Source organism: Hemiscyllium ocellatum, chromosome 40, assembly GCF_020745735.1.
Source record: "Hemiscyllium ocellatum isolate sHemOce1 chromosome 40, sHemOce1.pat.X.cur, whole genome shotgun sequence".
NCBI lineage: Eukaryota > Metazoa > Chordata > Chondrichthyes > Orectolobiformes > Hemiscylliidae > Hemiscyllium > Hemiscyllium ocellatum.
Genome location: NC_083440.1, coordinates 17,046,488 through 17,071,096, shown reverse-complemented (window position 1 = coordinate 17,071,096; position 24,609 = coordinate 17,046,488). Strand labels below are relative to the sequence as shown.

At 42.5% G+C, this 24,609-nt stretch overlaps 1 protein-coding gene across 1 annotated transcript; it reads left to right on the top strand.

Annotated features, from left to right (window-relative positions):
- The first annotated feature begins 695 nt into the window (after nucleotides 1-695).
- Nucleotides 696-23,204, top strand: LOC132834524 (uncharacterized). Its single transcript, XM_060853443.1, has 7 exons — nucleotides 696-934; nucleotides 2,799-2,946; nucleotides 4,968-5,020; nucleotides 6,393-6,506; nucleotides 9,633-9,689; nucleotides 11,991-12,092; nucleotides 20,121-23,204. Exons 1-7 carry the CDS (start codon nucleotides 698-700, stop codon nucleotides 20,235-20,237), a joined length of 828 nt encoding a protein of 275 aa, XP_060709426.1. The 5' UTR covers nucleotides 696-697; the 3' UTR covers nucleotides 20,238-23,204.
- Nucleotides 23,205-24,609: the final 1,405 nt, after the last annotated feature.

The window sequence follows — 24,609 nt, the reverse complement described above, 5'->3', positions numbered from 1 at the left end:
TGAATGGTTAAGGCGAGCAGGCAGGAATGTGAAGCTGAAGCCAAAATGGGATCAGCCATGGTTGCATTGATGGTGAAGCATGTTCGAATGGCCTAGTCCTGTTCATCCTCTCCCGCCCGTTCCTCTCATCGACCCTTCCTTCCAGCCACCAACAGGATTCATTTCTCCCATCAACCAGTCAGGTCATACCGTCTAACTACCCCCACCTCACAACCCTGCCCTCCCCACCCCCTTTATTGAAATGACCTGCAGATATTTGAACTGTGGGAGGAAACCGGAGCATCTGCAGGAAACCCACACAGACACAGGGAGAATGTGCAAATGCCTCATTCACCCAAGACAGTCACCCGTGGCCGGAATCATACTTGGGACCATTGTGCTATAAGGCAGCAGTGCTAACCATCGAGTCACTGTGCCACCTGTTGTGGTCTTCCTGTCTCCTGATACTGGCTCTTATGTTCTTCAGTATCATCTTTGAAGTGTTTGAAACTGCAATTGACAACGTTTTGTAATTCATGGGCAATGATGTTAATGAGATATGTGCACGGGGCGATGGGAAATTAGACACAGTCACATTGAATCAAGCTTTGAAGTCATTTTTCCAACTCTCGGTCTCACTATTTATTCCCTTTGAAAGTTATACAACATGATATTGTACGACAAATACAGTGTGTCACCCTATTCCTTTCAGGAAGTCATGGAGAAAATTCAGCAAATTCTAGAGGATTTGACAGACGAGGAGATGAAACACTTCAGGCACTTATTGGGTGATCATCGCATACCAGCTGGCAAACTAGAAAATGCAAATGCTTTGAAGGTGGCGGAGCTGCTGAAGAAATTCTACCAAGACAAGAAGAAAGCTTTAAACGTGGTTGTGGATATTCTGGGAGCTATTCCCAGAATGGATCTGGTGGAAAGGCTCATAGGGAAAGAGGTAAATTTCAAGTTTCCTTCCTCAAAAATTCAACTGGTGTTTTTTTTTCCAGAGCAGGAAATTTTGAGTATTTCGAGCCAAGGTATTGCATTGCAACTGTAGATTGCTCTGTGCTAAGTTAACACCGCAGAGTTTTGTGGGCTCACTGGTTAGCACTGCTGCCTCGCCATACCATGAACCTGGGTTCAATTCCAACCTCAGACAGGTGTCTGTGTGGAGCTTGCGCCTTCCCTCCATGCCTGTGTGGGGTTTCCCCAGGTGCTCCAGTTTTGCCTCATAATCCAAAGATGTATAGGCTGGGTGGATTGGCCGTGCTAAACTGACTATAGTTTCCAGGGATGTGTAGGCTAGGTAGATGAGCCATTGGGGAATGCAGGGCGACAGAGTTAGGGTAGGTGAGGGCTCGGTTTAGGGGGGATGCTCTTCGGGATGTTGGTGTGGACTTGTTGGGCCAAATGGTCAGTTTCCACGCTGTAGGGATTCTCTTCATTGTGACCTCCCATTTCCTGTTGTCGGAATGATGTGTGGATCAACTTCACATTTTTCAGGTTTTCCATTTCTTTCACATTTTCTTCATACATCAGAGCTGTCTCTTGAATATAAGAGGTTGCTGGAGGATGTAACTCAACCTTCTCGGTGAGAAAAGGTTTCTTAATTTCGGTCCCAATGTTTTTGAGGAATGTTTCCGAGGAACATCCAGGGCTGGAGGGAGGTGAATCCATAGAAATTATCACAGAATGCTGATGAGGCAAGTCATTGACTGGATTTCAGGCAAAGATAGATAGGTTCATGTTTAGTAAGTTTACGGGGAGAAGGCAGGAGAGTCGGATTGAGAAACATATCAGTCATGATCGAATGGCAGAGCTTACTCAATGGCCTGAAAGGCCTAATTCTACTATTGTGGTCGTTATGATATTGTATCCTTTGATCTGTGTGCCTTACTAATTGGAAGCAATTTCAATACAGTCAAAACGCTTGGGAATTCATGGGTTTCCAGCAGCTTCTCCTTCTCCAGAAACAAGTCTAATTCAATGATTTACTGCTATTAGCAAAGATCTTAGTGACAGAAACCAATTCGGTAAAGCTGGTTAACATTTCCTGTGAATTTGTGCTTCCTTCCAGAAAAAGAAACAAATGCAAAGCACATAACCGATACAAGTAGGAGCACATCATATTGCTCCTTTAATCAGTTTCGTGAAGATCCTGACTAAGGTTCTCTGACAACATGACATAGATAAGAATTTCCTGACAGAAACACAGGGAAGACCAGTTATGCTTCTTCATGGAAATACCTTTAATAAGTTCAGTTCTGATATCAATGAATGGGTCACTGAGTGTGTGGAGGATTGAGCTTGTTCTGGTGACATAGGGAGGTATGTCAAGTATGCAGGTGGCTGTGTAGACTTGAGAGAACTTCCAATCCGATTTTCTCGGTTATCCTGACTTGTAAGGTATTATTTTCCAAACTAGTGGAATCTTATCAATAACTTTTAGGACATCCACATCAAATGCATTGCCTTCATTAACTCTCCATTTAAAGTTCTCAAACATTCAACTCTTCGAGTCAGTCAAGATCTTGCCTTATAAATTCTGTTCAGATTATCTTTTTCCTTCTACACCTCAGAGATTTGCCTTTCAGAACTCTTTGCTTGTGTGCGTGTGTGTGTGTGTGTTGGGGGTGGGGTGGGGTGGGCGGTGGGGTGGTTGTGGGTGTGGGAAGGACGAATTCAATTTTTTCCCATCCTTCAGTGTTATGGAGAATGTGGAATGTATAATCAATCTCCCTGCAGTTTCTCTAGTTCATGTGGTGAATTTACATCCAGAATACTGTTACAGAGCTTCAGTGATATTCCTATCTGTGCAGGGCCTTTATGAACTTGATGGATGCAGGAAAAAGTCAGTGGATTACTTATGTCATCAAGAACGAGCATTGTCAGGAGCGAGCTCTGATCATGGCCAAGATTCAGAGTTAAAGCAGCCAATCAATGAGAGAAATGTAAAAACAAATGCCCGTGAGTATTTAAACAGTCTGGTCAGCATCTCAAGTTGCAAGGGACTTATCTGGTGAGCAGAAAAATGTATTGGCCGTACTTTTCAAAATTCGGATACACACCCAGCTGTTTGGAAAAACAATCATGCCAAGGAATGAGGGAGGTTCCAAGGTTCCAATGCACTGACTATGTGGAGATGGCCGGACAGTTGAAACTTATGATTAGCAGATTACTCTGCATCAGAAACCATTAAATCAAAGGCTGGAGTCAGGGAGCTTCGAAGGATTCAAAAATGATTACTTGGAGAGCAACCTAGGAAAAGTTAGAGCATAAAAGTATGTCAAACACCCTAACCGACAATCCAAACTCAAGCTTCCTCCCCGTTCCTTTACCTATTTTCCCTCCTCTTCCATCCCCACCCCTCACCTTCCTTTCCCCTCCCTATGACTCTCCTCATCCAATCCCCTTGCCCTGCTCATCCCTTCACCCACCTTCCACCTCTCCCTTTACCCCACCTCATCCCTTTCCCTCTACACTCAACCTTTCCCCAACCTCATCCCTTTCCTTCTCCCCTCTACCACTCCATTTCCCCCACATCATCCATTTCCCTCTATACTCAACTCTCTTCCTGCTCATCCCTTTCCCTCTTCCCTCTTCCTCTTCCTTTCCCACTCCTCATCCCTTCTGTTCTACTCTCCACCTCTCCCCATTTCCCCTCCTCACCCCTTTCAATCTAACCTCCACTTCTCTCACCCCCACCTATCGCCTTTCCCTCTCCCTCTCTTCACCAACACTGCCGCCTCCCCTGTTCCTCCCCTCTATTCTCCCCTTGTCCTCACTTCACACTCCTTACAAAGATTTACAAGGATGTTGTCAGGGTTGGAATGTTTCAGCTACAGGGAGAGGCTGAATAGACTAGAGCTATTTTTCCTGGAGTGTCAGAAGTTGAAGTGGTGATTTTATGTAAGTTTGTAAAAGTCATGCGAGGCCTGGTTAGATCTATAGCCAAGGTCGTTTTCCCTGAGTGGGCAAGTCCGAAACTAGAGGATATGGGTTTCAGGTGAGAGGGGAAATATTTAAAAAGGAACTGAGGGGCAGCTGTTTCACACAGATTGGGTTGCGTGTATGGAATGAGCTGCCAGAGGAAGTGGTGGAGACTGGCACAACATTTAAAAGCATCTGGGTGTATGGTACAATTGAAAGACATCATGATGGGTATATAAATAAGAAGGGTTTAGAGGGATATGTGCCAAGTGCTAACAAACAAGATTAGAATAATTTAGGAAAACTGGTCAGCATGAACGAGTTAGACTGAAGGGTCTCGTTCTGTGCTGTACATGTCTATGACTCTGCAACCTCTCGTTCACGTTATCATCTTGACCCCTCACTCAGTTGACAAGCTGTTTACATATTGTCAAATTGTTTACACATCTTACACATATGCATTAACTTGGTCGCCTCTCACTGAAGCTTTGTGTCCTTCGAACCTTCCTGTTTTGTGACAGCAAGTGCGAAGTGACTGCTATGGAAGTGCTGTCTGAAAATTTTGAGGCAGAGCTCTCCATCGATGGTCAGGCCCAGAAATAGAATGTATGTAAGGCAGCACAGAGTGCATCATGGGAATTACCGCCCCATGGCAGACGTGCCTACAGAGGGTATAATTTTAAAGTAATGTGTAACTGGGATCTGAGAGCAGATTTTTTCACCTAGAGGGTGGTAGAAATATGGGGATTTGCCAGAGAGGGTGGGACTGGCAGGAACAGTTGCAGCATTTATGAAGCATTGAGTTGAGCACTTCAAGTTTCAGGGTGCAGTAAGTTATCGACCAAGTTCCAGTTAAATGTTTGGTGTTTGGCATAGACACGATGGACCAAAGGGTTCTGTCCATGTTATGCCTCGAAGTAAACTCTAGTCTCATCTGGGCGGGAGGTAGGGATTTAAAGCAAGATCAAATATTGCGCTGGAACATTGCTAATCGAATACTACAAACCCATTTTGATTTTCTGATGATAAACTATTTTCCGTACATTGATCTCTCTCAGGTAAAAATAAAGCCAAAGACTATGGACGTGATGGAAAGCTACGATATCCTTCTGTGAGTATTCCAAAAGATGGATGCAAAAAGATCCCACTGGTGCGCAATGAGAATTTAATGACAACGTTTGCCCCTATCATTAATAGTGTAAGCCCAACCCTTGTTTGCTGTATCAAAATGGGATATCCCGCATTTATCCAGGTTGTACTCTATCTGCCATGTTTCGGCCCATTGATCCTTTCGATCAATATCCCATTGCAATCTTAGGAAGCCTTCTTCACTTTCTACTATGCCACCAACTTGTTTTTTCTTCGACTCATAGAGATGTAAAGCACGAAAACAGTGCAATTTCAGTCAAATATGTTCATGCTGACCAGGTATCCTAATTTAGTCCTATTTGCAAACACTTGGCCCATATCCCTCCAAACCCTTCCTATTCATATACCCATTCAGATGCCTTTTAAATGCTATAATTGTAGCTGCCTCCACCACTTCCTCCGGCAGCTCATTCTCTTCATGCACCACCCTTTGCATGAAATAGATGCCCCTTTAGGTCCCTTTTAAATCTTCCCCCTCTCACCATGAACTTATGCCCTCTTGTTCTGGACTCCACACCCCAGGGAAAAGACCTTGTCTATTTATCCTTTCCATGCCCCTTCCTCTTCTTCAAGACCGCAACGGCAACTGCAGAAAGCTAAACCAGAAAGTCTTAGGTCAATGGGAGTTTTCCACACCCCTTCAGGCTGCTTCTATGGTTCCAATTTTTAAAATAAAAACTCAACGCCTCGCTGGGCTGTTTATCCTCGTGACTGTGGTAGACAGCTCATCACCTCTGCCTTAAAACGTCTCTTCAAAAAAAGGGGGAAAAAATGCATGCTTTAATACCACAACAAGTTCACACAATCCATGGTGTATTTAGCAGCTTCTCTAAACGTAAACCAAATAAAATATTCCTTTCAAGGGCATTGCTAATTTTACCCAACTCTTATTGTCCTTAATGGATGTGTCTTGTACAGGCATGTCAGAGGCGACCACATTGTTGGTCATTACAAGAATGGAAGATTGATTTTAATTCATTTAAAATACATAAACGGGCCAGTTTGGGCTTTTATATCAATCGGTTATGGTTTCATGATTTCATTACAGATGCCTGGTGGGACTGGCATTCATGTCCCAAGCCTTGTTATGGGCTTCTGAATTGTTAGGCCAGTCACAAAACCTCAAGAACATTACCTCCAAATGCTTGTTCAGTGTCTGTTCCGATATGGAGCATAACCATTCAATGTTGGGCTTTTGGTGTCTCTTCAGTTAGAAATACCATGAGCCTGATGTTGATTTGGAAAACCGTTGAATTATTGATTGTCTGCTAATCAACGAACCTTTATGTCTGTTCATTGCTGATGTCCTATTTTGCTTTGGTACTTGTCTACAGATAAGTCAAATGTACTTGGGCTTCACAATCGCTATTTTGGGAACTGCATCGGCGATTTTAACGCCCCATAGCCCATTTGCACAAGCCCGCATTCCATGGTGGTCTGGCGTTCTGGTAAGAGTTTTAAATTGGTCCTATTGCGGATTGATCAGGGTCTCAGACTGGACCCTGATGTTGAACTTTATTTGTATTGATACAGAACTAAGAAGAGGAATTCGGGCAGAAGGACTAATTTGGGTTGACTATTATGGGACTACTGGGATAGGTTTGCTTCGCAATTGATTTAGGGCTATAGAAGAAAATGGGGAAAACATTCTTCATCCGTAAATCAACAGCCCATCTATTGACTCCACCTATACTTTCTGCTACTCCAGAAAGGAATCTAACATCAATGACCCCTCCCACTCGGTTATAATCTTTTCCAACCCCTTTCATCCGGCAGAAGATACAAAAGCTTAAACACACATTCTAACAGATTCAAGGACAGCTTATTTCCTGCTGTTATTAGACTTCAGATTGGACTCTTTCGAGTTTTAAATGTCATGTTGATCTCAATCTTTGTGCATCTTCTCTCAGCAGTAATGTTGTATTCCTCGCTCTGTTCTATTACTCATACACTTCTTACGATATGATCTTCCTGTACTGTATGCAAAATAAAACTTCACCAAGGTACACGTGACAATAAAAAGTCAAATTAAATAAAGAAAAATAAAAAAGGGTCTAATGGTAGAAAACTGGACAGTGATTTGAGATACAGGGTGGAGTAGGTCAGATTTATTTGTGTCAAGGATCGCACATATCATTAGAAGCTATGTTTTATAGTGACAAATATAGTGATAGACTCGTGGATATAGTCTACAGAAAAAGGCCCTTCAGCCAATCATCACGTCATGTCCACACCTGTCAAAAAGAAGCACCTAATTAAGTAGAAGAGTTGGGATGTCATGTTGTGGTTGTACAGGGCATTTCGAATATTGCATTCAATTCTAGTCTCCCTGCTATAGGAAAAATGTTGTTAAACGTGAAATGGTTCTGGGAAGATTTACAAGTCTGTTGCCAGGGTTGGAGGGTTTGAGCTACAGGGAGACGCTGAATAGGTTTGGGCTGTTCTCACTGCAGGGTCAGAGGCTTATAGAGGTTTATAAAATCTTGAGGGGCATGCATAGGGTGGATTACAAAGGTCTTTGTCCAGAGTGGGGGTGTCCAGAACTAGAGGACATTGGTTTAGGGTGAGAGGGGAAACATTTAAAAGGGAATTGAGTCGTCACTTTTTCACACAGAGGTGGTCCATGCATGGAATGGGCTGCCAAAAGATGTTATCGAGATTAGGAAGCCTCCAACATTTAAAAGTCCTCTGTATGAGTACGTAAATAGGAATGTCTAAGAGGGATATTGGCCAAACATTGGCAAACAGGTATAGATTAATTTAGGATATCTGATCAGCATTGTCAAAAGGTCTGTTTCAACTGTACGACACGATGATTCTATAATGATCCAATTTTGCAGCACTTAGCTCATAGCCTTGCATGCCTTATTAATAGTTCTTAAAAGATATGGCGATTTCTGCCTTTACCACTCTTACAGTTGCAGATTCCCACTATCCTCTTGGGAAAAAAATACTTCCACGCATCATTTCTGAACATGCTACCTTTAATCTATGCTCCAGTCATTGACCCCTGCACCAACCGGAAATGTTCCTTCCTGACTGTATCCATCATAATTTTACACACCTCTGACATATCCTCTCTTCGTCTCCTCTAAGGAAAACAAATCAAAGAATGTCCAATTGTTGTTGGTGATTGCAATCCTCTAGTCCAGGTAAAATTCTCCTCTGCGCCCTCTTCTATGTTATCACATCCCTTCTACAATGTGGATTCCAGAACTGCACACAATTCTCTTGCTGTAGAGTTGATGCACTGCTGTGGGAGACTTTGGAAGGAAACAAAAAGTAGAATTGATCTTTGTTTGATTCAGGGGTGATCAGTAGGAGTTGGATAGGATTGACATGGGTTCATGTTAGTGGGAGACTTCGAGGTAGTGTCATCATTTTGGAATTGCTCTGAGAGTGTAGGCTTACGTTTATTGCTGTGTTCCAATGTAATTCTATAATTTGCTACACTATTAAATGGAGAAGTGAAAACATCTCGTTTTGGTGTGGCATGTTGACCAAGTTGATTTGAAATATAATCTTAAGCTTATGCCGACATGCAGTGCCCAGTCATTGACTCATGTTTGAATGTTACTTAGTCTTCGAGCCTTAGGCATGTACAAACTTTTCGGTCCAACTCGTCCATACCAGCCAGATATCGTAACCTAATCTAGCCCCATTTGCCTGCACATGACCCATATTCCTCTCAACCCCCTATTAATATGCCCATCCATATGCCCCATCCATATGCCTTTTAATTGTAGCAGCTTCCATGCATTCCACTGGCAGTCCATTCCATACACGCACCACCCTCTGTATGAAAAAATATACCCCTTAGATATCTTTTATATTTTTCATCTCTCACCCGAAACCTATGCCCTTCATTTTAGATTACTTACAGTGTGGAAACAGGCCCTTCGGCCCAACAAGTCCACACCGTCCCGCCGAAGCGCAACCCACCCATACCCCTACATTTACACCTTACCTAACACTACGGGCAATTTAGCATGGCCAATTCACCTGACCCGCACATCTCTGGACTGTGGGAGGAAACCGGAGCCACCGGAGGAAACCCACGCAGACACGGGGAGAACGTGCAAACTCCACACAGTCTGTCGCCTGAGTCGGGAATTGAACCCAGGTCTCAGGCACTGTGAGACAGCAGTGCTAACCACTGTGCCACCGTGCCGCCCACTTACTGTTCAGTACTGGACTGCCCCACCCCAGAGAAAAGACCTTGTTGATTCACCCTATCCGGGCCCTTGAAGATTTTATAAACCTTTATACTTGCTATTTTCCATTCCAAGTTCAGCTATTGTTCAGTTCCTGCTGCTTTTGGACATAAACTGCTTCAGTATCTGAGGAGTTGTAACCTGCATCTCACAAAAGAATGACTGAGCTGAAACCAGACAATCAGAATGGGGCAAATTTTCCTTCTGATTAATGACATACTTTGTTTTAAATAATTTTAAATACAAACTCTGCAGTTGTATTGACTCAGACAATTTATATGAGGGAGCTTTTCTGTCTGACGCAGAAGAGATCACAATACTTTTATCTAATTTGTGTGTGTTCTCTCTTTTCTGTTGCAGTTTTGTGTCATAGGAATGATTCCTTTGTTACCACTCAGGATAAGTGAAAAATTTAAGGTATTGTATCTTTGGTGATTAAGTTATCTAGTTTATTTTATGTAAAACAATGTCCAACTATCTTCAGGTGCTTCATCAATGACCTTCTCTCTATCCTTAGTGAAGTGTTTGACACCCAAGCCTTTACTGGCCAGCGCATTGACTGTAGAAGTTGAAAGGTCATGTTGTGGCTGCGCAGGACATTGGTTAGGCCACTTTTGGAATGCTGCATTCAATTATTATCTCCCTCCTGTCGGAAAGCTGATACTTGAAAGGGTTCAGAAAATATTTTAAGGATAGAGGGTTTGAGCTACAGGGACAGGCTGAAATAGACAGGGGGTTTTGTTTTTCCTGGAGCATCAGAGGCTGAGGGGCGATCTTATAGAGGTTTATAAAATCGTGACAGGAATAGGGATAGGGTGAATATACCAGGTCTTTATCCCAGGGTAGGAGAGTCCAAAAGGAAGTTTAAGGTGAAATGGCAAAGATTTGGAGGATATAATTTTCACGCAGAGAGTGGTGTGTATGTGGAACAAGCTGCCAGAGGAGGTGGTGGATGCTAGTACAATTACAACATTTAAAGGCACCTGGGTAAGTTCATGAATAGAAGATGTTTAGAGAGAGTAGACCAAATATTGGCAAATGGAACCAAAGTACTTTCTGATGTCTAATCGACATGGATGAGTTGGAGCAAAGTGATGTACATCTCTATGACTCTAAATGGAACTAGTTTAATTGTGAATACTGGGCAGCATGGATAAGGGCTGTTTGCGTGCTGTAGACCTCTTTGGAGTTTGTGTCATATGTAGACAGTGTGGATAAAAAAGCATTTGTCACGTTTACCTTCATTGCTCAGTTCATTGAGTAAAGGGTTGGGAAGTATAGGATTGTGGGTGTATGGGATATTGGTGAGGCCTCTTCTGGAGTACTGTCTCCAGTTCTGGTTGCCCTGTTATATGAAGGTTATTATTAAGCTGGAGAGCTTTCAAAACACATTTACCAGGCTGTTGCCAGGAATGGAGGGTTTGAATTATAATAGAGGGACTTTTTTGACTGGAGTGTAAGAGTTTGAGTGACGGCCTTGTAGAAGTTTATAAAATAATGAGTGGTACAGATAGAGCTAATGGTAGTTGTCTTTTCCATAGGATAGACATTTTTAAGACTAGGGGTCACACCTTCAAGGTGAACAAAGTTAAAAGTGCAACAACACCAGGTTATGCTCCAACAGGTGTATTTGGAAACACTAGCTGTCACAAAACTCGTTTCCTATTTCTAAAAGCTGTTCCTTTTCTCAAGGATACTATATCATTGTTTTTTATTTCAAAGGGGTAATAAACTGCTCTCGATGCTGATTAGACTGGTTTGGTACAGAGATTAAATGGTATTGATATGCTTTTTTCTTTATATGTAAACAGATAAGACTTCAGGCCACTGTTTTAGAGGTGACCTGTAGAATGAAAGGGCTCTCCAGATGAGCAGTTTAGTTCAGTCCAAAGGTACTTGGGAGTTCAAGAGTGAGCTGTTTGGAAGCAAACTCTCTCTCGATCTATCTATTATCTATCTATCTATCTATCTATCTATCTATCTATCTATCTATCTATCTATCTATTTATCTATCTATCTATCTAACTATCTATCTCTCTCTCTGTGCCCTTCTAACTTCAACATCAAAGCATCTGTTCCATTTATTTATACTGGTTTCTAAGTGTATTTGCTTATTGCAACTGTTGCGTATATTCGGAACAGCATAATGAAGCCTCGTTTTGATAGACTGAGTTCTGTAGCGGTTCCTTATTTTGTTCTTGGTGTTTCATTGTGCAATTTTGTGAATACACTTTTGTCTGTTTTTAACTGAGTAGTCAACCTGATATCTTCCTCTGGGTAATTTTCACTGTACATTTACCGAAACAAATTGCAAAGTTATGGTCTGGGCTGCCTGCTTAAGAATGTTTTGAGTGCCTGGCTTAGTCCATAACATAGCTTTTAGAGCGCTGCTCCTTCATCAGGTAACTAGTGAGGCAGGGTCATAAGAAACAGTAGGTGAGAGCAGGGAGACTTTTAAAAAGGACATGAGGAGCAAATATTTTACACAGAGAGTGGATCATGTGTGGAAGGAAGGATGCAGATACAATTACAATATTCAAAAGACAGAGTAGATGAATAGAAAAGGTTTGGAGGGATATGGGCAGGTGGGTGGCAGGCAGGTGGGACTAGATAAGTTTGGGATGATGTTCGTCATTGACAAGTTGGACTGAAGGTTCTGTTTTCATGTTGCATGACCCAATGACTCATGTTAACCAATGATTGACCTTTCCTTTCCAGTTACGTATTGTACTTGTCTCGAACGTCATAGGTTTGCTGATTGCTTTAACGTCAATTGGATTATCAATCTGGAATGGAATTGAAGAGACTAGAGCCATTAAGGTGAGAACGTTCAATATGGATTGCATTTGCCTAAAGTGCGAAGCTCCTTCGTTAAATGAAGTACATATTATTAATGTTTATTGATATTAATAGCAGAATGTCTTGCTAGATACCTTCCTGATCGGGTGTATTTGTCCTCTGCAGTCAATTTATTTGCTTACGTTTGTTGTATTTGGTTATATCAAAGGCTTGAATGCAAACCTTTTCACCTTAAATGCCTTTCTTCCTGTCTCTGTGACCACGTCTTGCGTTACAACTTCACTATCTCAGCATTTTTCCAAATCTGATGATAGGTCTGATCATCCTATAATTGTCCCCTGGTCTTCCCTCTCCCTAAAGGTGGCGTCTAATAAGAGCCTGACTGATGTGGGCTGTGGGAAATAATCTGGGAGATTTGTGTAAGGTCGGGCCAATGACGCCTATCTCAAGGTCTGGAGGAACGAGCCACATGTTTCACTGAAGCTGGAGACATTGAGCTGAGATTCTTGCTAGAAATGATGAGATGCCTGTTAACAGTGACTCTTGCCTGATAGTAGAATTGTTGACACTAAATCTCTCCTCTTTGGCATGCAGCTTCCTACCCTAATACACACTGTGTCTAGATATCAGCCTGTTTCCATGCTGCAGGTTTGATGTTGAGACATTTCTTCCCCCTGCCGGAGAGCCTAGGTCTAGTTTCAATTATCTTGGAGTAAGGAGGTGCCCATTTAAGGCAGGGATAAAGACATATTTCATCTCTCAGGAGACAGTGAATCTGTGCCATTTCTCACTGCAGACTGCTGTAGAGTTACATTGTAAAGTACATAGAATATAGAACAGCTTGGCACAGTGCAGGCCGTCAGCCCCCGATGGTGTGCCGACTTTTTATCCTACTCTAAGATCAAATTAACCAACGTACCTAACATTTTCCTAACATCCACGTGCCTATCCAAGAGTTGCTTCAATGGCCCTAATGTATCTGACTCTATTACCTCTGCGGGCAGTGCATTCCCCACGCATTCACCATTCAGAGTAAAGAATCTGCCACTGCCATCTCCCAAACCTTCCTCCAATCATCTTATAATTATGTCCCCTCGTGATAGCCATTTCTGCCCTTGGCAAAATTCTCTGGTTGTCCACTCTGTCAGTATCTCTCATCATCTTGTACACCCCTATCAAGTCACGTCTCATCCTTCTCCACTCCAATTTTAAAAAGCCCTAGCTCCCTCAACCTTTCTTCAAAAGATATGCCTTCCATTTTAGGTAGCCATTCTAGTAAATCTCCTTGGCACCCTCTGTAAAGCTTCCACATCCTTCCTAAAATGTGGCGACCAGAACAGAACAAAATGTTCCAAGTGTGGTCTCAACAGGGCTTTATAGAGCTGCAGCATAACCTCACAGCTCTTAAACTCGATCTCCCAACTAATGAAAGTCAACATACCATGCGCCTTCTTAACAATCCTATCAGCTCGGGTGGCAACTGTGAAGGATCTATGGATGTGGACCCCAAGATCATTCTGTTCCTGTACACTTCCAAGAGTCCTGCCTTTAGCCCTGTAACGTGCATTTAAATTCAACCTTCAAAAAGGAATCACTTCACACTTTTTTTCAAGTTGAACTCCATCTGCCACTTGTCAGCCCAGGTCTGCATCCTGTCAATGTCCCGTTGCAAATTACAAAAGCCAGCCACACTATCTGCAATTCTACCAACCTTCATTTCGTTGGCAAACTTATGAATCCATCCTTGCATTTCCTCATCCAAGTCATTTAGACAAATCACAAAGAGCAGAGGTCCCAGAAAGACCCCTTTGGCGCACCCACTAGTCACAGAGCTTCAAGGCTGATTGTTTTCTATCTACGAGTAAAAAATGAGGTCTGCAGATGCTGGAGATCACAGCTGAAAATGTGTTGCTGGTTAAAGCACAGCAGGTCAGGCAGCATCTCAGGAATAGGGAATTCGACGTTTCGAGCATAAGCCCTTCTATCTACTACCACCCTCTGTCTGCTATGGGCCAGCCAATTCTGTATCATGAAAGCCAGATTTCCTTGTATCCCATGCGTCCTTATTGAATGTTGAGACAAACAGTTGTTTGAATCAATTATGAACAATGGGGAAAAATACACGAGGTTGAAACTGAAGATTGCCAGATCAGCCATGATCTCATTGATTGGTGGAAAGACTTGATGAGTCAATGGAGAGGGTTCAGAACAGATTTACCAAGGTGTTGCCGGGACGGGAGGATTAATTTCCAAAATAATAGGCTGGCACTTATTTCGCAGGAGAACAGGAGGTTGAGGAGTGACCTTACTGAGGTTTATAAAATCACGAGGACTGTAGATGAGGTGAATAGCAAAGGTCTTTTCTTTACCCTAGGGTGGTGGAGTTCAAAACGAGGGGCCATTTTTTTTAAGTTGCGAGGATAAAGATTTCAAAGGGACCCGTGGGACAGCTTTTTCGTACAGAGGAAGTGGTAGATGCAAGTCCAGTTACAACATTTAAAAGAGATTTTGAAAGGAACATGAATACGAAAGGTTTTGCGGGATATGGGACAAATGCAGGCAAGTGGAAATGGTTTAGTTTGGGAAACTTGATCGGCATGGATGGGTTGGACTGAAAGATATGTTTCCTTACTGTATAACTCTATGCTCCGAGATCTCATGATCTTTCTATTAACAAGGCAATAATAAGCGTGCAAACTGCTTTACATCTCAGCTCAGTTTGCGTTCACTCGAGTCAAGTAAATGAAAGAGATAAATACTTGCTATCACACATATTAGACAGTTGCACAATGTCCAGGAGAATGTTTTGGACTAGGCCAGACCGCTCAAAATGTTCTTAAGCAAGCAGCCCAGATCATAGCTTTGCAATTTGTTTCGGTAAGTGTACAGTGAAAATTACCTGGAGTAAGTTAGCTAGGTTGACTATCAGGGTTTAAAACACACAAAAAATTATTCACAAAATTACACAATTAAATACCAAGAACCCCTACAGAAATTGATGTATCCAATTTAGACTTAATTATGCTGTTCCAAATGTGTACAACAGTCCCAATAAGCAAACCTCACCCCAAAAAAAAAACAGTAAAACTGGAGCAGATGCTTACAGGTTGGAGTTAGAAGGGCAGACAGAGGGAGAGAGCCTGTTTCCACACCGCCCACTGTTGAACTACTAACTAGTACTGGACTGAACTGCTCTGTTAGAGAACTCACCACTCAGCTAACATTATGCAGGTCACTTCTAAAGCATGACCGTTTGACCTGAAGTCGCATCTGTTTACATACGAACAAAAAGCTCTCTCAATACCCTTTAATCTTTGTACTAAACCAGTCAAATCGGAAAGGAGATCTGGTTTACGAGCCTTCTAAGAAAAACCAAAGATGCAGTATCTTTAAGAAAAGGAGCAGCTTTTAGTTAAAAAAAGGACCAGCTTTGTGACAAGAGAAGACTATTGCAGTTAGGAGTTGAGTTCGGCCAATATGTCCTATTCAATAGGATCAAGAAAGTCATAAAACTGAATTCAAATCCATCTACCACCCTGTTCCCCAGGCTTTTGCTTTCCGTGTGCTTTTACAAGCCATCTATCTCAGCCTTTAATATATTTAGTGACTCAATCTGCACAGCTCTCTGGGGTAGGGAATTCCATATATTAATGCCATTCTCTGAGATTTACTTTGCTTAATTGCAATCTCAAATGCTTATTTCAAAACTGTGCCTGCTATTTCCGGATTCACCCAAGAGTAGAATCGTCTTCTCAGTCTCATTATGTTCCACTGCATTTCTTCCGAATTTTTCAGTAAAAACCAGACCCACATACCAAAGGAGTGTTGCGTTGAATTTGCTCAGATGTTGAATTTTGATTTTAATTTATTGTACTCAGACAGATCATAGGCTGCATACAGATCATAGACTGTTTCTACAGAGTTAGTCATACAAGTTACACTGCATGGGATGTGTCTCAAGCAAGATCAATATGAGCCAAATTGACATTATATGAAGTTAGAGAGATCCATTCAGCAGTCTAACAACAGCACAGAAGAAGCTGTTCCTGAGCCTGCTGGTGCGTGTGTTCAAGCTTCTGTATCTTCTACTTGGTGGAGGAGGTTGTAGGAGAGTACTAATTGGGGATGGGAGGACTTCTTGATGATGTTGGCAGCCTTTCCACGGTAACGAGAAGTGTAAATAGAGTCCATGGAGGAGCTTCGCTCCTGTGATGGTCTGGCTGGTGCACACAACTTTCTGTCGTGTTTGACAGTCCTGGACAGAGCAGTTGCCATACATGACTGTTCTTCACCAGGACACTGTATTTTCAATGGTGCATCTGTAAACGTTGGTGAGGATCCTTTGGACATGCTGAACTTCCTGAGCCACCTGAGGAAGAAGAGCCTTTGTTGTGCCTTCTTGGCTATTGCATCTACTTGGTAAGTCCAGGACAGATTGACAGTTATTGTCATTCCCAAGAATTTGAAGTTCTCAACCTCGGCTCCATTGGTGTAGGTGGGTCTTGCTCTCCTGCTTTCTTTCTGAAGTCAATGATCAGACTTTGCAGTTCCTCAAAACCAAACTACCAGTCATTCCTCAAAAACATATAGGGCCCGGAATTCGACATAATATTGTGGGTATGGACCCACGGATGCCCTTAGATAGAGTCCCTACAGTGTTGAAACAAGCCCTCCACCCAAAACTCCACACTGATCCTCCGAAGAGTATCCCACCTGGACCCATTCCCTGACTCTATTACTCTACATTTACCCCTGACAAATGCACTTAGCCTATGCATCCCTGAACACTATGGACCAATTTAGCACAGCCAATCCACCCTAACCTGCATATTACTGAACACCATGGGTAGTTTAGCACAGCCAATCTACCCTAACCTGCACATCCCTGAACATTATGGGCAATTTAGTTTGGCCACTCCACACTAACCTGCACAACTTTGGACTGCGGGAGAAAGCCAGAGCATCCAGAGACCTACGCAGACACTAGGAGATCGTGCAAATGCCATACAGACAGTCGCTCAAGGCTGGAATCAAACCCGGCTCCCTGTGCGGTAGCAGTGCTAACCACTGATCTACCATGCCACCCTTCTTTATGCTTCCAGTAAAAATACATCCTTGGATTTATGTTTCATTTTTCCTTCGATGAAAACTGACCAAGGGCTTTCACTGCTGCTTGAAACAAAACCAATGGTGTGAACATGAAACCAATGTGTACTAGTAACTTGTTTCTAAAACCCTAGTAAGTTCTTTCACAATTGTTATTTTTCAAAGGACCACCCCAATCCGTTGCCAGAAGAGTACAGGAAACAAAATGACATCATATTTACATTTCCTACTAATTTCGATGCTTTGTATTTTTGTGAATGAGGTCATCCAAATTCGTTTTTGATTCATAATTCTGAGCTTGTTGTCTGACTTTCTTCCTTACTTCAAGTGTAATTGTTATGGTGGCTCAGAGGTTAGTATTGCTGCCTCACTGCACCAGGAATGCAGGCTCAATTCCACCCACAGGTGACTGCCGGCATGGAGGTTTGCACATGATCTGTGTCTATGTGGGTTCCCTTTGTTTTCCTTCCATAGTCCCAAGACATGCAGACTAGGTGGATTGGCCATGGCAAATACAGGGGTTACAGGGATAGGGTAGGTGTGATGCTCTTTGGTGGGTCAGTGTAGACTTGATCGGCTGAATGGCCTGCTTCCGCACGGTAAGGATTCTATTCTTCTATGACAATTCTGGTTCAACATCTCACTCTGTAACCTCTTGGCTATGGGAGAACGTCATCAAATGGTTTGCAGCTCAATTTTTAATCTTTTCGTCTCTGCCATTGTATGAGGTAAAATGAGCATAAGTAAAAACGAGCTTCCTTCTCTTGGGAATCGAGGGTTGCCTACAGCTGATGGTGAATAATGAAAGGTGGACAGATTTTCTGGTCAAATCGATTAATCTCAGTGTGACTAGCATTGTACACCATTAGCTGAGAACACTTACGATGCAGTGATAGTGTCCCTACCCTTGCATCAGGAGGCCAAGGGTTAAATCCCACATGCTTCAGAGGTGTGTAATTTCTAGAGTGAAATTAAGAATCACGGATGCTGGAAATCTGTATTCAAAATAGCAATTGCTCACAGAAACTCATCTGGTCTGGCAGCAACTGTCAAGAGAGAAACAGAATGAAGGGCTTTTCCTGCTCCGCGAATGTTGCCTGACCTGCTGTGCTTTTCCAGCAACACTGTAATCTGCACTCTGATTTCTAGCATTTGCAGTGCTCACTTTTGCCTATACAGCGAATACTGTCAACAAAACTAAACTCCTCACTGATTGGGCAAGTGATGAGTTAATGACATTATTGCTAAACTGTGAATCCAGAAACCAAGGTAAAGTTCTGGGGACCTGCATTCAAACCCGCCATGGTTGAATTTGAACTGAATAAAAACCTGGAATTACGTCTAATGAGGAAGGGCTGAAGAACGTTGTTGATTGTCAGGAAAAAAAAGTAGTTCACTCATGCCAGAAACTGCTACCTTTAACTGAGGAGAAAGTGAGGACTGCAGATGCTGGAGATCAGAGCTGAAAAATGTGTTGCTGGAAAAGCGCAGCAGGTCAGACAGCATCCTAGGAGCAGGAGAATCGACATTTCGGGCATAAGCCCTTCTTCAGGAATGAGGAAGGTGTGCCAAGCAGGAGACTATCTGGGTTGTTCGGTATTGGAATTGGTCCTCCTAAGACTGACTCCCACAGCTACTAGATTGCACCTCCTCCCACCCTGTCCCCTGTAAAAACGCCATCCCACTGTGTCCCACTCCGCCAAGGACATGCAGGTCCTTGGCCTCCTCCATCGCCAGACCATGGCAACATGATGCCTGTGGAATGAGAGCCTCATCTTCCGCGTCGGAACCCTCCAACCACAAGGGATGAATGCAGATTTCTCCAGCTTCCTCATTTCCCCTCCCCCCACCTTATCTCAGTCCCAACCCTCGGACTCAGCACCAGCTTCTTGACCCATACTCTTCTTCCCGACCTCTCCGTCCCCACCCCCTCTCCAGCCTATCACCCTCACCTTAACCTCCTTCTACCTCTTGCATTCCCAATGCCCCTCCCCCAAGTCCCTCCTCCCTAGCTTTTATCTTAACCTGCTTGGCACATCTTCCTCATTCCTGAAGAAGGGCTTATTCAGGTTAAAGTCGACTTACCTTTACCTGAAGCAAAAACAAGAACTGGAGATTTGAAACAAACAAAATTGCTGCAGAAACTCAGCAGGTCTGGCCACATCTGTGGGGAGAGAAAATAACTTTCAGACTTCTGTGACCCATTTTCAGAACGAGGACCTGAAACATTAACTCTGTTTCTCTGTCCCCAGATGCTGACAGACCTGCTGAGTTTCTGCGGTAATTTGTTTTTATTTGCTGAAATCACAGAACAGGTCAGGGATCATCCCTGGTCCTTAGAACTAACTAACCTCACCTTTCTGTAGTCATCCATTTCAACTCCCCCTCCCACTCCCTCAATGGCATGTCCATCAAGGCCACCCACAAACTGGAGGAGGAACGCATCATCTTTCATCTCGAGAACCGAAAATCACATGGCTTTGACATTGAATTCATCAGTTTCCAAATCTACCCATCCCTCCAAACCTCTTATCAAGCTCTGCCTTTTTGCCCTGACCTACTTGTCCATCTTTCTTTCCACCTTTCCAATCCTCACTTCCCACCAACCTATCACAATCATCTACCTTTTCACATCCCACCTATGTTTTCTCTAGCCCCACTCTCCCTCCGTCTATTTATCTCTCAGCCCTCTTCCCCGTCCCTCGTCCTGAAGAAGGGTTATGCTCAAAATGTCAGCCCTCTGGCACCTCAGATGCTGCCTGAACTGCTGTGCTTTTTCCAACGCCATGTTTTATCAACTCGTCCATACCTGGTCTGACTTCTATGTGACTCCAGCCCTCCTTCCTGCAATGTGGTTGACTCTTAACTGCCATCTGGTTAATTAGGGATAGGTAATTACACAATAGTCACACCGTTCATGGCAATGTTTCTGTTCTCTTACAGACTTGCATTTCCAGTTATCATTGGATAATAATTTTCTTTGCTGCCTTTCAACTGTCCCTCTCTGGCTGGAACATCGGTCTCACCAGCTTCTGGTTAGATAAGGAATTCAAGAATTGAAGGTTTCCGTATCCCTGATCAGAAGTGATTCAGCCAATAGACGTTTGTGATGGAAGTGCTCCAGGCTCTGTATTCTTCTGCTGAGAGGTCACCAATATGAATCATGACCAATAATTCCATCTTTGCAAATGTTGCCTTTTGAATATTTTCCAAATCTTGCCATTTTTCTTTCCAATTTCCAATGTGGGGAGTATTGGTTTGATGTGCTGTGTTATATTTTCTATTGATGCATAACTTCCCTGAAGCTCCAAGTTATAACCTTGTCCAGTGAGTCAGTTCTCTTATAAGAAAAAGAGAATTTCTTGTGCAGAATGTCACCCACCTAACATGTTAAGACGTATAATGCCAAAATGCTTATTATTAGGGGCCAGGCCAGACTCCCTCCAAACGTTTCAACAATGTAGCTGAGGCCCTAGTGTTTCCAGTTGTTTTAACCATGTGTATAGTGAATATTCCAGGAGTGATGCAGCTAGTCAAACGACTCAGCTTTAAACAAAACAGAATTTGTTCACAGACTAGCAGATGAAACACAAACAAAACAGAATAGAATATGAAATAACTTAAAACCTATCTGAAAGCCCAACTGACTCTATCGCAACTTAATGATGCTGTTCTAATTTCCTACAACATCCCCATAACCACACCCCTTAGCAGAAAAGGTAATTTCAAATACACTTTCCGACAAGAGAGATGTCAGAGAGAGAATCAGAATGGAGCCTCTTCTCACTGTAGCTGTTTCTTTGGGTCCCTAGCTGAAAACTAAATCAAAGTAGAAAAACCCCTGAACCGGAAGAACTGGTCACTCCCCTTTCATTGTACCAGCGTGTGTGTTTTTTAAGAAGAACTGAAAACCTTCTTTTCTGATTATTACCTTAGGCAATCCTGTTAGGCATCCTTTTAGACAAGTCAGCACCTCTGCCTTTTAAGACCCCTTTTGAAAAATAAAGCAAGGAAAACATAACCTTGTTAAAGGAGCAGCATCGTCACATTATATACTGTTGTCGTTCTCATGGCACCTACATCGAAACCTTTCCAGTTCACCAGAATCTCAGTCACTGTATCCTAACATTTAAAATGTCCTGTTCACTTATCAAATTATTACCCACTGGCTTACTAGACTGACCAATCAAGGGATCAATCATGTTAAAAAAAATTGTTGAATATCCCTCTTTATTTCCATCACTGCTAATCCCTGTAAAATTGTCCAACCCTTAGTTAACTCTACTGGTGAACTAAAGGAGAAAGTGAAGTCACGTGCTGTGCAAGGTGTTCGAACTAGGTGGATAAATAACTGGTTGAGCAACAGGAGGTAGAGAGTAGTAGTTGATGGGTGTTTCTCGAAATGGAGAAAGGTGACCAGTGGTGATCCACAGGGATCAGTGCTGGGGCCACTGTTGTTTGTGATTTACGTAAATGATCTGGGATTGGTGGTCTGATCGGTAAGTTTGCAGATGACACGAAGATTTGTGGAGTATCACAAAGCATAAGGACTCTCAAAGAATACAGGAGAATATAGATGGACTGGGTAGTTGGGCGGAGAAGTCGCAGATATAGAGTTCAATCCAGGCAAATGTGAGGTGGTGCATTTTGGAAGGTCTAATTCTAGAGCAAACTATACTGTTTGTAAATGGAAGAGCCTTGGAAAAAGTTGGTGAGCAAAGATATCTGGGAGTGCAGCTCCATTGTACCGTGAAGGTGGCTGCACAGGTAGATAGAGTGGTCAAGAAGGCAGATGGAATGTTTGCCTTCATCGGACGGAATATTGCCTCTATGAGTTGCTAGGTCATGTTAAAGTTATAGATGACATTGGTTCGGCTGCATTTAGAAGACTGTGTACGGTTCTGGTCGTCACGTTATCAAAAGGATGTGGGTGGTTTGGAGAGGGTGCAGAGAAGGTTTACAAGGATGTTACTTGCTATGGAAGGTGCTAGCCATGAAGAGAGTTTGAATAGGTTAGGCTTATTTCATTAGTAAAAAGGAGATTGAGGTGGGACCTGATTGAGGTCTACAAAATCATGAAGGGTATAGACAGGATGGATAGAGATAAGCTTGTTTTCCCACAGGGTGGGGGATTCAATAACGAGAGAGCACGCATTCAAGGTGAGAGGGGAAAAGTTTAACGGGAATATACGCGGAAAGTACTTTACACAGAGGGTGAAGGTGCCTGGAATGCATTGTCAGCAGATATAGTAAAGGCAGGCACGGTAGATTCATTTAATTTGCGTCTGGACAGATGCATGAATAGGTGGGGAGCAGAGGGATACAGATCCTTAGGAATTGGGAGATAGGTTTAGACAGTGGATTGGGATTAGCACAAGCTTGGAGGGCTGAAGGGCCTGTTCCCGGGCTGTAAATTGTTTTTGTTCTTTGTTCTACTATTTCTGCAGTTCTCTACATCTTATGTGTTTTAGTCTCAGGTTTTAATTGTACCACCATTGCCCAGGCATGTGACGTAAGTTATACCGTTCCTTTTCCACCACCCATTGTCTCGCCTCCATTCTCCATTGGAAACCCAGATTTTAAACAAGATTTTCACCACCTCTCCTAAACTGTGATTATGTGTTCGAAATCAACAATGTTATTGTTCATGGTATTGCTAAGAGGAATTCCTCCTCTAATAGGGTTATGAATCTGTGGAATTCACTCCCATAGAAATGCTGGAACACAGAACAAATTTAAGTCGGAGATTGACAGATATTTAACTAGTAATACGTTGAAGGGTTATGGGGATAGGGAAATGCCTGCTTATGCGATGAATTCTGTGAGCTCCTTGATTGCTTCATTGCAGTGTATTTTTTTGTTAAGTCTACTGCAAATTCTGAATTGATCACCTGTGTATTGATATGTTCTCCACCGTTTCCTACAGATTACAGACTCCACAATTGTGCCAGCATTTACACAATGTGAAATGATTGTTAATAAACCAGCGAATGCACTTTTTAAGATAGTTACAAAATTTTAGAGAAGTGAGGGTATTGCTTTAACTCTTGAATTTGTACGGTTCAGAGTTAGACATGTTCTTTATCATTACATTTGTGATCAATTTTTGACTAGTATTTGTTTCCTTTTGAATGGTTTCAGCATGAAATTTAGTTGTTGATTCTTCTGTGATTTATTTTGCAAGGAAAGTTGTTGTTTCCTCTTGCTATTTTAAATCATGCTACTCCAATATATACCTCAATAGATTTGAAATCTATGATCACAGAGTGGTTCTGTGCCAATTACGCATAACATTAGGTTGAGGGTTATGGTTTTACACTTACTAATCCTGCAGCATTTTATATTTCAATTCTGCAATAAATTCTATGTGCATCAAATAAATAAAGCAATTCGATGTCATATGGAAAATAAGTCTAATTCAAATCGATTACAACCATTCAAATGTAATTTACATGGCATTCCTGAACACTAGGACATAACTGGAATGAGACTGACTGCAATTCAGAGAAAGTCCACTTGGTTAATTCCAGAGATGAAAGGCTTATCTTATGAGGAGAGACTGAACAGTTTCGGCCCAGATTCACTAGGGGGAATGCAAGAAACTAAAAGGAATTGACAAAATAGATAAACAGAGGATGTGTCCGCACTCTAGAATGGGAGATCATATAGTTTTAAAGGGTGACAAATTTAAAACAGGAATTCCTATTCTAAAAGGGTCATGAATCTGGGGAATTCTGGAACACAGAACAAATTTAAGTAGGAGATAGACAGATTTTTAACTAGTAATACGTTGAAGGGTTATGGGGATAGGGAAAGGAAAGTGGAGTTCAGGCTGAGTAGAGATCAGCCATGATATTATTGGATGTTAGAGCAGGTCTCCTCCTGTTCCTATCTCTTACGTTCTTATTACACTTATTTTCCTGTCCCGTCTTATGAATAGGCTTGATTTGAGCTCCAGTTTGTGACTCTTGGCATAATTCATTTTGCAATCCATCTTTTCATCAGGGTGGCTAATGTAGTGCAACTGCAATTACACTTCATTTTTACCTTCATCCTCACCTTCCAAAAACATGGCTTTCTTTTATCCCTTCATGGTATGTGATCATAACCATCCAATCTACCATCACCTGCTCATCTCGCGCTGCCAGTGATAGCTGGAAGGAGTCAATCGCATTACCGTGGACCAGGTCACACATACACCCAGCAGGTAATGACATCCTTTCCCCATTTGGGAACGACTTTAGCTCTCCAAGAGGTGGTTGATTGTCTCGATACTATTTCTAAGAATAGTTTTCAATTCCAGATTTTCTTATGCCACACACACGCATATTTCAGCATTGCCCACGGCAGGATTTTCATCTTGCCCACGCAGTCAGAGTCAGAATCGGGGATGTACAGCACGGAAACAGACCCTTTGGTCTAAGTCGTCCAT